The sequence below is a fragment of the Diabrotica virgifera genome, chromosome 5 (assembly GCF_917563875.1).
Source record: "Diabrotica virgifera virgifera chromosome 5, PGI_DIABVI_V3a".
NCBI classification, from domain to species: Eukaryota; Metazoa; Arthropoda; class Insecta; order Coleoptera; family Chrysomelidae; genus Diabrotica; species Diabrotica virgifera.
Genome location: NC_065447.1, coordinates 2,169,275 through 2,181,613, shown reverse-complemented (window position 1 = coordinate 2,181,613; position 12,339 = coordinate 2,169,275). Strand labels below are relative to the sequence as shown.

Here is a 12,339-nt window from a genome sequence, read left to right as displayed (position 1 = left end):
TTGATAATAAAGGTATTTGTATGTGTGTATTTATGATTTTTCTATTTATTTCCTTTTCCTATTTTATCCCGATAAGGATCAACTAAGAGATACTGAAACCACGAGAGAACATAAGTATAACATAAGATAATTTAGACTTTTTTTTTATATTATAAAAAGGCACCCTGAGATTTTATATAATTTTATATAATTAAATAATTAATCAAATAAATAATAATTAATATCAAAGTAATAGAAAGCAGATCATAACAATATATAACGGTACCTACCCGAGATAAATAACTCATTTGTGTAAAATAACGCGCGCGACGCCTGACCTGTGCAGCTGCAACTCGACAGTTGGGTGTTAAAACTTATAAAGCGAGCACGATTGTTCGATATATGATTGAAATTTATCGAAAACGACATGATATTAAAAGACAATTTAAACGTAATCAGTGTACTGCAGAAATAATTCTGAATTACCCAGTTCTGAATTCTGAATTACCCAGAAAATTGGGTAAATAGCAACAAGTTGGTGTGAGAATATCGACAAAGCTCATATTGCGCAAGCCAATAGAAGGGGCAGCGAGAAATAAAAAAGGGGACAGAATTATAAAAAAAAGAAGCTTTGGCCGACCATTTACAGCTTTTACTGGACAGTGGGGGCACCCAATATTCACCAGAAACTGCTGTTTAGAGATTAAATACATATGACCATTTTATTCCACAAAATTACAGTAAAAATATTTTAGGAATTGTTGTGAAAACAAGTTATTTACATTAATACGCTTTTATACAAAAGCGTGTGGCCCTTTTCAGGTCGAATAGTGTAAACTATCAAAGATAATAATGCAGTGATTTGAATAGAATTTCGGCAGTCCCTTCTCAGCGTCCAAAGCGATGTTCTTTTCTCTGTTGTTCTCTCGCTCGCAATAACTCCCTCGCACGCTAAATTTTAAGAAGGTACTTAATGTGTATAATAAAGACTCTTTTCTCTCTCTTTCGCTACTAATACAATTTATCGTTAAGCCACTTATTTGTCAAACTCGTTGTTTTTAATAAATGTTTTTGTCGCTTATCACTTTTATTTCTCGTGTGCACAACCCTTACTATCGTGTTAATTAGTAACTTTAAAACCAGACCAAATTAAATATTAGAACCAGTTCTCCTAATAGTTCACTGTTTTGTATAATCGAAGGACATTACTTTGGGGACATGCGTATGGTCCAAAAATATTTACGTATGTCCAATTAGGCAAAAGGTAATAATTAAACCCTTTTTGCCACGGTGGGGTGAGATTCAATAAAAACACATCAGGAATATACATGCGTTTTTCTCGGAATCACATTTTTCAAAACTGGGAGACATTTTTCTCAAAATCTACTACACCCATCTCAGTAAACCAATTTTTTTTTGATACTTTAAACACTCACCGGCACAAAATTCCGCTACTAAAAATTTTTGATTAAGTTTGACAATCTATAACTTTGTTATTTTGTAATCCGATTTTCAAGATTCTTGCATTAGCTTGTAGGTACATGTATTATTGATATATTTTGTTATCATTAAGGTAACAAAATTTTTTTGCTTAGATGGCATTATAAGGAGATGAATAGAAGCGTTGTATTTTCTCCTGAATTTAAAAAATTCTGTTGAAAAATTGAAGGGTAGATTTTGTTTCATACTCCTTTTTTATTATCTCGGAGGCATCCCTAAGATTTTGTTTTTAAATTATCCGAATATCTCTTTTCTTGTAAAAGCTGTAAATAAAAACACTGCTTCGAAGGTTTATTTAATTAAAAATATCAAACGCACTAAAATTACCAACACAAAACAAAACTAACAACACAAAACAATTAAATAGCGTGTATGTCCCCCTCTCGCAGCAACGACTGCTTGCAATCTGTTTGACATCGAATAAGATGTATTATCTTTACCTGGGGAATAGCCTGATTGCCCGAATTTCCTCTACAAGGGCCATAACTGTACCAAATTTTTTGGAGCCCTAGGATGACGGCGAATAGCTATTTTCAATTATTAATCCCATACATGTTCTATAGGATTGAGATCTGAGCTGCATGAGGACCATTCTAATCTTATCAATCCAATCTCTAGTTAAGATATTTATGTTTCTGAGTCAATCAGTGTTTTTATTTACAAAAAATTGTGCAGCTCTTACCAGAAAGGGGCTATTCGGGTAATTCAAAAAACAAAACCTTAGGGATTACTCCGGGGTAATACGAAAGGACTATGAAACAAAATCAGCTCTTTAATTTTTCCGCTTTGATACTGGAATAATAATAAACGATATCAATACATGTACCTACCTACAAACTGATGCAAGAATCTTAAAAATCGTAGTACAAATAATAAAGTAATAAATTGTCAAACTTAATCAAAAATTTTTAGTGGCGGAATTTTGAGCCGGTGAGGGTATATAAGACTACTAAATAAACCTCTAAAAAGTAAAAAACACAACATCTTTTCAGTACAGGGGTAAATTGACCCCCAGCAGACCTTTTCTCGACCTTTTTTTTTTATAAAATCGGGTAAAACAGCCATAATAATATAAAAAATTAACTTTTTAAAGGTTTATTTATTACGTCTAAGTCTCAGGAATTGAATCCCATTAGATTAAAAAAAATTGTTACAGAAAGGCAAAAAATGTCTTAATTTCGTCAAATATTAGACCGTCCCGTTCTTTTGGCACAGCCAGTATAAAAAATATGATGACAATTATGAACAATCATTTAATAGTTACCTTGAACAGTTTGCCCGTTGCTGTTGCCATTCACCTGCCCATTCATCCCAGAACCGTTCCTCTTGAAATACCCGAAACTCTGCGGCACTCCCCTAGCTCCCTTCCCGCTTTTGTCTTTGCCGCTGCTGCTCCCATGTGGACTTGCTCTTCTCTCCCGTCTTCCTTGAGTGGGACTGCCTGGAGCGGGCGCTGGAGGAGGAGGTGAACCAACACCTACACATAAAGAAATTTGATTAATGTCAAAACTCAGATCTAACATCATCATACTAACACAAATCACGATTAATATGCAGTCAAATGAAATAAAAGCAATATGTATAAAAACACAGTTTGGAGAAATAGAGTCTTCTTCTTTCTTCATCTTTTAATAGGAGTATGTCCTGTTTCTTCTGTTACAGTCTCTTCTTCTTCTTGTGCCACTCCTATCGGAGATTGGAAATCATCAAGGCTACCCTGACCTTGTTTACAGCTGACCTAAAAAGTTCATTAGTGGTGCAGCCAAACTACTCTCTCAACTTCCGCAACCATGACATTCTTCTACGGCCTGGATTCCGTTTTCCTTCCATTTTTCCTTGCATTATATTTTGAAGTAATGCGTATTTATGACCTCTCATCAGGTGACCCAAATACTCGAGTTTTCTTCGTTTTATCGTTAACAAAATTTCTGAGTCTCTTCCTATCCTTCGTATTACTTCAAGATTTGTGATTCTTTCAACCCAACTTATCTTCAGCATTCGACGGTAGCACCACATCTCGAAACTTTCAATATTTTTTATGTTGTTCTGTTTGAGAGTCCAGGCCTCTACACCGTATAATAGCGCGTTAAATACGTAGCCTCTGAGCATTCTTAATCGTAGAGGGATGCTTATATCTCTGTTGAAGAAGAATTTTCTCATCTTTATGAAGGTGGCCCTGGCAATTTCGATACGTCTTTTTATTTCATTGTTTCGGTCTCCAGTTTCGTTTATTAAAGTTCCCAAGTATTTGTAACTTGATACTTTTTCAATTTGAATGTCGTTTATACTAATATGTGCTGGTTATGTCATGATTTTACTGAATACCATATACTTGGTTTATTTGATATTAATGTTTATGCCATAATTGTTGCAAGCAATATTTATGTTTGTAAGTAATCGTTGTAATTCTTCTACTGTTCTTGCAACTAGTACAGTGTCGTCCGCGTATCGAATATTATTTACAACCTCTCCATTGATTAAGATTCCTTCATTTGCTTGCAAAAGGGCTTCCTGACAGATGCTTTCACTATATACATTAAATAGCAGTGGTGACAAAATGCATCCCTGTCTTACTCCTCTACGTATTTCTATTGCTTTTGATATCTCATTTTCTATTTTGATGTTAGCTTTCTGATTTCAATATAAATTGAGAAATAATCGCAGATCTTTATTATCTATGTCTTTTCTTTTAAGAATATCTCTTAGCCTATCGTGGCGTACTCTGTCAAACGCTTTTTCACAGCTTTTTCAAACGCTTTTTTACAGTCTCTGCTGCGATCTAAAGCCTCAGCTCTCGTACCATCGTTTTTTGGGTCTTCCTATGGGTCTCTTGGTGTAGGGCTTCTGCGTCTTCGCCCATTTCGCCATCATACGTTCAGGATCCGTCCGATCAAAGTGGTCTCTCTACATTCACCGTCGTGCTCTTGTTCATCTCACTACGTCTTGAACGCCTAGCTCTCTCAATGTGTCTTCGTTTCGTATCCTATCTCTGAGTGTGATACCTCTTATGGATCTTAGGGTTTTCATCTCTGTTGTTTTCATTATTTGTTTGGACTTTGTTGTCTCGGCCCTTGTCTCAGCTGCGTATGTCAGTACGAGTCTAACACATGTCTTATAAATACGGACTTTGCTTTCAGTGCTCATATATTTATTCCGCCAGATTATATCCCTCAGAAAACCAGATATTCAAGCTGCGTTCGTGGCCTGCTGTTTTGTTTCTTACCATAGATGCCTGAGGATAGATATTTCTACACGAACATATCTACAATCCATCACCTGTTCGATTATATGGTCGTCCACTGCTAATTTACATCTAATTGGGTTCTTGGATATTACCATCGATTGAGTTTTCTCTGTTGATAGTCTGAGAAATACAGTGAGGGGTAAAATTATGGAATAAATTCATTTTGTAGCAAAACTGCACATATTGGATCCTCCCCTCAAAATCTCCAGATTTTACAATACTTGATTTTTTCCTAGGGGCACTTCAAAAGTGTACATCGATTGGTCACAAAATTTACAAGATTTCAAAAATATAACCTTGCTTAACTACTTATGTATATATCAATTATTTTGCTATACCAACCTGGAGAATCTGTATACCGCTTCCACTGCTGGTGATGCGAGTGTTTGGAATCGTGCTTCGACTCTAAGTGTCCGTGTTTACCTTCTTGGTAGGCGTGCTTCGAATCCTGAAGGGGAATACCATTTCGGGATGACTTTGAGGTAACTCTGGGAGCCGGTGGAGGTGGGGGAGACTCGCTGGAGCCTCCCCTTCTACTGGACTGTTCTGTCAACACGGTGAGGCCGGGGGTAAGACGGGGAGTGCTAAAAATAAAATTTTGTAATAAGTTATTCGTTCATATTTCGTTTGCAAAAAAATCTTTAGTTAATTTATGCCTATGGACATGGACCTCATATGGCAGAAGTATCATTATTGTTATTCGAAAAGTTGGTTTGACATTTTTCAAAATATTGTCATATATCAAAAACACAAAAAGATAATAAAATAGTTTCTGTGAAGAATTACGCATTTTTTGAGTTGTGCCAGTCTTGTAAAGAAGTTTAGATTATGTTTAAAACGAGTTGTAGTTTACGACTACGACTTATGACGTTCGTAAAAAAATAAATCCAGTTGAAATTATTTCAAATTACAAGTTGACTAAATCGTAGTAGTCACGAGAGAGGCTTTGTTTTCAATACAAGTCATTGTATTGCGACGTATACGCATGTCTGGTTGATTACGAGAAAGCTTTTGATCGAGTACAGCACGCCAAGATGATGCAAATACTAAAAGAAGCAGGAATTAACAACCAAGATCTGAAAATAATTAGAAACCTTTACTGGAATCGTACTGCAAACCTCAGAGTTGAAGGTGAAAACACCGAATATGTGAAAATAAAGCGTGGAGTGAGGAAAGGCTGCATTTTGTCTCCTTTAATTTTCAATCTCTACTGTGAAAGAATATTTATCAAAGCTTGCATGAAATTGAAAAATGCATTCTACTAAACGAGTACCGGATAAATAACATCAGGTATGCAGATGACACGTCACGATGACTCAATATAAACGTAAAGAAGACGAAGCTTATGATCGTAAGCAAAAAAAAAAGAAGATCTACATCATTTGGTCTACATCAACCAAACCCCTGTAGAAAGAGTGAGGCACTACAACTACCTCGGTACCATAATAAATGAAGAATGGACCAACAACCAAGAGATAAGAGCGCGCATCGGAAAGGCTAGATCAACCTTCAACCGTATGGGTGCCTTTTTCAAGAGCCGCAACCTTTCTTTTGGTATAAAAGTAAGAATGCTGAGATGCTACGTCTTCTCTGTCCTTTTTTATGGTGTTAAATCATGGACATTGAACGAAGATATGTGCCGAAAATTGGAAGTATTTGAGATGTGGCTATATCGGAGAATTCTTAAAATCCCGTGGACTGACCGGATCACATGAGGAGGTTCTTAGATGAATGGGAAAAAACCGAGAGGTACTAACCACCATCAAATCTCGAAAGTTGGAATACTTTGGACACATTATGCGAAATGAATCCAGATATGCCCTAGCCTCTTGCAAGGAAAAATATTTGGAAAGCTAGATACAGGAAGAAGAAGAACATCCTGGTTAAAGAACATCAGAACCTGGTTCAATACGACATCTGTGCAGCTTTTCCGCAAATAAATATTGCCATGATGATCGCCAATATTCGTCACGGATAGGTAGGTACATCAAGAAGAAGAAGACACAGTACACACAAAAGCGAAAATATTAGAATTAGCCCAATAAATGACCGTTTTGGAGTATAATTTTCAGGGGCAACTCCGAATTGCATGAAAATTTGGATTTAGGTTCTACTTACCCTCCACTTCAAAGTTGAATTTGTGCCGTTTGTTGCTTTTACTTGGGGGGTGACATTTACCCCTTCTCGGGGGGTGAAAAACGCGTGTTTAAAATAAGGCCGGAAATGGATAAACTGACTTTTAAGCACCTTTTGTTCTATAAAGTTTTTTACGTAAGTCAATACTTTTCGAGTTATTCGCGATTTAAAATGTTGATTGTTCGACAAAAAAACTACGTTTTCAGGCGGTTTTTCCCAAATAACTCAAAAAAAAGATATTTTATCGAAATAAATATTCTTAGGAAAAGTGTAGCCTATAAAAAAACGAACAAAATGGTGTACCAGTAAAGTCTACAAATTGAGTAGAAGCAAAGTTGTAGCTAATGAAAAATACGGTCGTATTCGTCTAATTCCAAATCGAATAATTCAACGCGAAATCACCGAAGAAAGAAGAGTTTTTCGGGAAAACCTTATTAACATTTTTAAAGTATCGAAAAAAAGCTTATTATTTGTTTTTTACCAAAGTTTACAGCATCAAAAATAAACGAGTTACACTGAAAAAAAAAAGTTGGTCCCTTTTTTTTGGTAAAAAAATCGTGAAAACCTCCCTCTATTTAGCACCCTAAATGAAACTAATCGTTTGGCTTTACCATCTATTTTAACTGTATGTGTATTGTTTATATGATCTGTAAGTTTGATTGGTTTGAAGTGCTTATTTTTGAAAACATGTGGTTTTATAGTAAAAAAAAATTTTCTAAAAATTTTTGAAAATTTCATTTTTTCAAAATAACTTATAAAGTATTAGTGATAAGAAAAATCTTAAAGAATAAAAAAATATAGGTTTTGCTATTATAAATATGCTAGTTTCATTTTGTTTCTCTGTAAGACAAAAATTGGTTAAGATATGGCTGTTCAAAATTTGCATACACTCGTGATTAGTGACCCATTCAAGCTTTCTCAATTATAACCCTTTCAAAAATAAACACTTTAAACGGGTGAGACTGAGAGATCATATAAAAAATAGATAGGTAAGTAAATTGTTTGTAAAGCGGTAGCGATTAATTTCATTTGGGGAGCTAAACACGGCGAGATTTTCATGATTTTTAACAAAAAAAAAGAGGGCCAACTTTATTTTGAGCGTAACTCCCTTATTTTTAATGCTAAAACTTTTGTTAACAATTAAAACAAAGCTTTTTATAGACACAAAAAAGTTTAAATGGGTTTTTCCCGAAAAGTGCTTAATTTTTCGGTGATTTCACCTTGAAATATTCGATTTGGAATTAGACGAATAAGAACGTATTTTTCATGAGCTACAACTTTGTTTTTATTTGATTAATAGACTTTACTGATACACCATTTTTTTGGGTTTTTTATAAGCTTTTGTTAAGGACATTTTTTTCGATAAAATATTTACTTTTTGAGTTATTTGCGAAGAACCGTCTGAAAACGTAGTTCTTTTGTCGAAAAATCAACATTTTCAATGGCAAATAACTCGTATTGACTTACGTAAAAAACTCTATAGAACAAAAGTTGCTTAAAATCAGTCAATTTATCCATTTACGGTCTTATCTTGAACGTATATTTTTTCACCCCCGAGGAGGGGTGACTGTCACCCTCCAAGTAAAAGCAACCAACGGCACAATTTCAACTTTGAAGTGGAGGTTAAGTAAAATCTAAATCCAAATTTTCATGCAATTCGGAGTTGCCCCTGAAAATTACACGGTATCGCCGAATTTCCCGTTCATTTACTGGGCTAAATGGGTAAAGATTTATATTTGTAAAATTCATCGATTTTTCTAAGACCCATTCTGAAAATTGACATATTTTGACATATGACGGTTTTCTTTCAAGGTAGCGATATAAAATTGAATGATTTAATTATTACCAATTTGTAAACACTTTGTATAATGATTTAGATATGTCGAAACGATATTTTGTGTTTTAAAAATTTAAATGTATATAAAAAAAGGATGATAAATTGTACAAAAAACCACCGAGGCTTCAAATTTCTCTCTAATCAAGCCCGCCTTCTGTCTGATCTATACTCAATTATCTGGCTGCATACAGATTAGATTAAAATTTTGATTGGCTTAAAATATAAATTAATTTGCTTTGTTTTGTTGATTACTCAGAAACTATAAACAGAGTGACATCTACCAATGAAAATTCAATCTAGAAGCAAATTATCCCGCGGCTGCCTTGTTTGTTTTGTCTTTCAAACTTCATTTAAATGTCTGTTTACAACGATAAAAAGAGATCGAATATGACGTCAAATGAGTCTATTTTTAGTACAGGATAATAAAAGCTTCAGGATAATCTTCCATTAAAAGGATCTAATACAAGGTGAGAATTTGATGTACGTAGTAGGTATTGTACCGTCATTCCCATAAATATGAGAAGACAAGAAGAAGACCTGAAGAATGTATAACTGATAAAATGATTTTTGAGAGTTTTTGATACTAGAAAAGCTGTTTCGAATTGATATCGAAAGCAGTTTCAAATTGGTATCGAAACCATTTGTAGCCATACCACGCCATACTATTATGTCCTTTTTTATGCATAATGTCAGTTCTCGCCCCATATTTCTTAATCCCCATATTTCTTAATCAATAAATATTTTATTTAAAACTAGCTGACTCGGTGAACTTCGTTGCACCTTAGATAATGTGTCATAATTAGATAATGTGGCATAATTTTAATTCTAGATCAATTGGTCGAACGCAATTGCTAGAGATCAATAACTCAAAATCAACTGCTCGAAAATGAATTGCTCGATATAAAAATTGATCGAAATACAAATTGCTCGAATAAAAAAGAAAATTATATGTCCAAATATTTATTCACAATAATGCAAAAATTGTAGGTATATAAGAGAGGTACATTTAATAGGACAAATTATGTGATATTCCACGTATATAATCACAGATATTAATTTGTGGTTCATAATATGTAATTGTTTATTAAATGCAATAACCTATCAACAGTATCTCTATATCTTCTATGACCATTTTGAGGTTGTTTGCCACTTATGGATACTCGTTCTCAGAGACATCTTTCAGTGCATCACAGTTTTTTTATTTCTTTCTAACGCATTAAGTTGGAAGTGACAGAAAAAAATGGTACGTCCGTGATCACAGTTTGTTATAACATTTATTCTAATTGTTGATAGATGGCGCTATAATCGAACAAAAAATGATTTAGGAATTATATATACGACTATAATCTGTACAATTTGTAAGACTATAAAAATCAAAGAAAATACCATTTTATAAATGCAATAAACACAATTGATTTTTTTTTATACCAAATTGCAAATTAAAGGGTTAAACTGCAATACCCTTTTCATATTTGGCTGATTACGATTCTGACAACTGTCACAATTAACTTAAATGTCAGATTATAATAAATGTTATAAATGTGTATTACCATGGACTTACCTTTTTTGCGGTTACTTGTGACATACTGAAAAATGCCTCTGAGAAGGACCACACTGTTCAATTTTTAGTTCATTTAAACTTTGTTCTTGTTCTAGAGCGGAAATAAACTTCTGCCGTTATTTTTCTTATATTTCCAAAGCTCAAACATATTTAAGATTTATAATAAAGATGTTTTCAGCATAAATTAATATACGATTATATACGTGGAATATCATATAATTTGTTCTATTATACTATCTTTCTTATGTCTATATTTTGTACTATTGTGAATAAATATTTTAGATATTCAATTTTCTTTTTTATTCGAGCAATTGACTTTGAGTCAATGTGGCCTTTCGGCAGTTGCTTTTCTCTGTAATAATTGTATAAACTCTAAAAAACGTAGGTGTTCTACAAAATATTTTATAGAAAATTTTTTTGATTAACAATAGCCTTTGATTTTATGCTTCTGTATTTTGGTAAAATTTTAAAAGCATTAAAAGGAGTAAACTGACGGACGGACCTATTGAGACAGAGAGCGAAGTGTTCTTGCGCTAGTTTTTTGGGGAAAAATTATTATTGTAGCAGAGATCCACGCCTTCGCCAAAATTTTGATTATTATACCAGAGATGCGCCTCCATCAAAAGCATCTGCAAAAATTTTGATTATTATACCAGAGACATGGTCCTTCGGCAATATTTTGTACATTAAAAATAGTAATCGAAAAATTAAAAACTTCATAATTTCACGGATGTTAGTACAATTTTCGCTCGTTCTTCTCGTGTGCTTAATGTCGTCTCTCGTGCTCTCGTGTTGTCCTACGGGCTCATTTTGTTATCTCGGAAACTAATTGAGCTAGAGAGACGATTTATATACCGTTGGATAGCGACTTCAGCAGTGCCAAATTTCATAAAAATCGGTCAAGTAGTTTCGGAGGAGTATGGCAACAAACACTGAGAAAGAGAATTTTATATATATAGATGTTGAATATTTAAATGGCTATTAAAAAATAACGGTTGAAGATAAAAAAAGTGAAAATTTAGGATTGTATGTATATTTTGGTTCTACATCGTATAAAATTAAGAAAAAAAAATTGGCCAAAAAAATTTTAAAAAATTTCGGGGGGCAAGCCCCCTTTTCACTTAGGTAGACCGTACCACTTCAGAAACCATCCCGGGTTTATGCACAACAACTTTGATTAAGGTCATCATACGATCAAATGCATAGTTTGCGAGTCTATACGGAACATACATACATACAAACATTCATTTTTATTTATATAGATAAACGTTTCTCCCAAACACAACAAGAACTAAACACTAGACACAATTATTTGGTGTACAGTTGAAAATGTCCTTGGAAATTAAAAATGTCTGTGTGAAAGGACAAAACAATATGGAGTCCAATTTGTACAATCTGTCCATCAAACAATGAACACAAATTTATATACGAATAGTCTGTTTTTTGATTTATCTTTTATCTTTTATTTTAATTTTTTTAGAATTTTATATATAATGTTTTTAAATTTAAGCATTTGCTGCTTAAAACAAGAATTTCTTTAGGAGAAGCTAAAAACATTGGTAGCAGTAAATTCTTAGATAACTTAACATATTAGATATATATCTTCTTAAACTGCAAATCTTGTACATACAAAAAAAAATAGTTATCTGTGCAAAGCAGAGCAATAAGACTCGTCCCTTACCTCTTTATAGATGATAATATATAGATAAAGAAGCCTATTCAGGTGTGAAGCCTATTCGAAAACCGCAAATCTAAATATAGAGTATACAGAAAAGATTTTTGAGACAGCAGTGTACACAGATCTACGAAAAGAAACAATTTCTTTATTTACAATGCATAATCTACAAAAATAAATTAATAATCAAAAAGAAAAAGACTTTGAACATTAAAAACCTTAAGTACAAGATACCTAATTATGTCATGTTTCTTTGAAATTTGGTGTTAGTGAATCGTTAACTTTTCCAATAACGATACGAATGAATAACAATCAGCATTTGTATTCACAATAATTATTACAAATGCAACGAATATGTAAAAGAGTTGATAAACCAAACCACTAAACACAAGGTTTTACATTTAAAT

The 12,339-nt window shown here is 33.4% G+C and overlaps 1 protein-coding gene across 5 annotated transcripts in view; it reads right to left on the bottom strand.

Moving 5' to 3' along the window:
- Positions 1-12,339, bottom strand: part of LOC114333597 (protein sickie) — an 823,608-nt gene that overhangs the window by 190,462 nt on the left and 620,807 nt on the right. For all 5 annotated transcript variants that reach the window (XM_050651212.1, XM_050651214.1, XM_050651215.1 and 2 more), the window contains 2 exons: positions 5,066-5,307; positions 2,744-2,956 (listed from right to left, as the gene is read on the bottom strand). In XM_050651212.1, the coding sequence (XP_050507169.1) occupies positions 2,744-2,956; positions 5,066-5,307 (455 nt within the window). The remainder of the gene's footprint in view (positions 1-2,743; positions 2,957-5,065; positions 5,308-12,339) is intronic.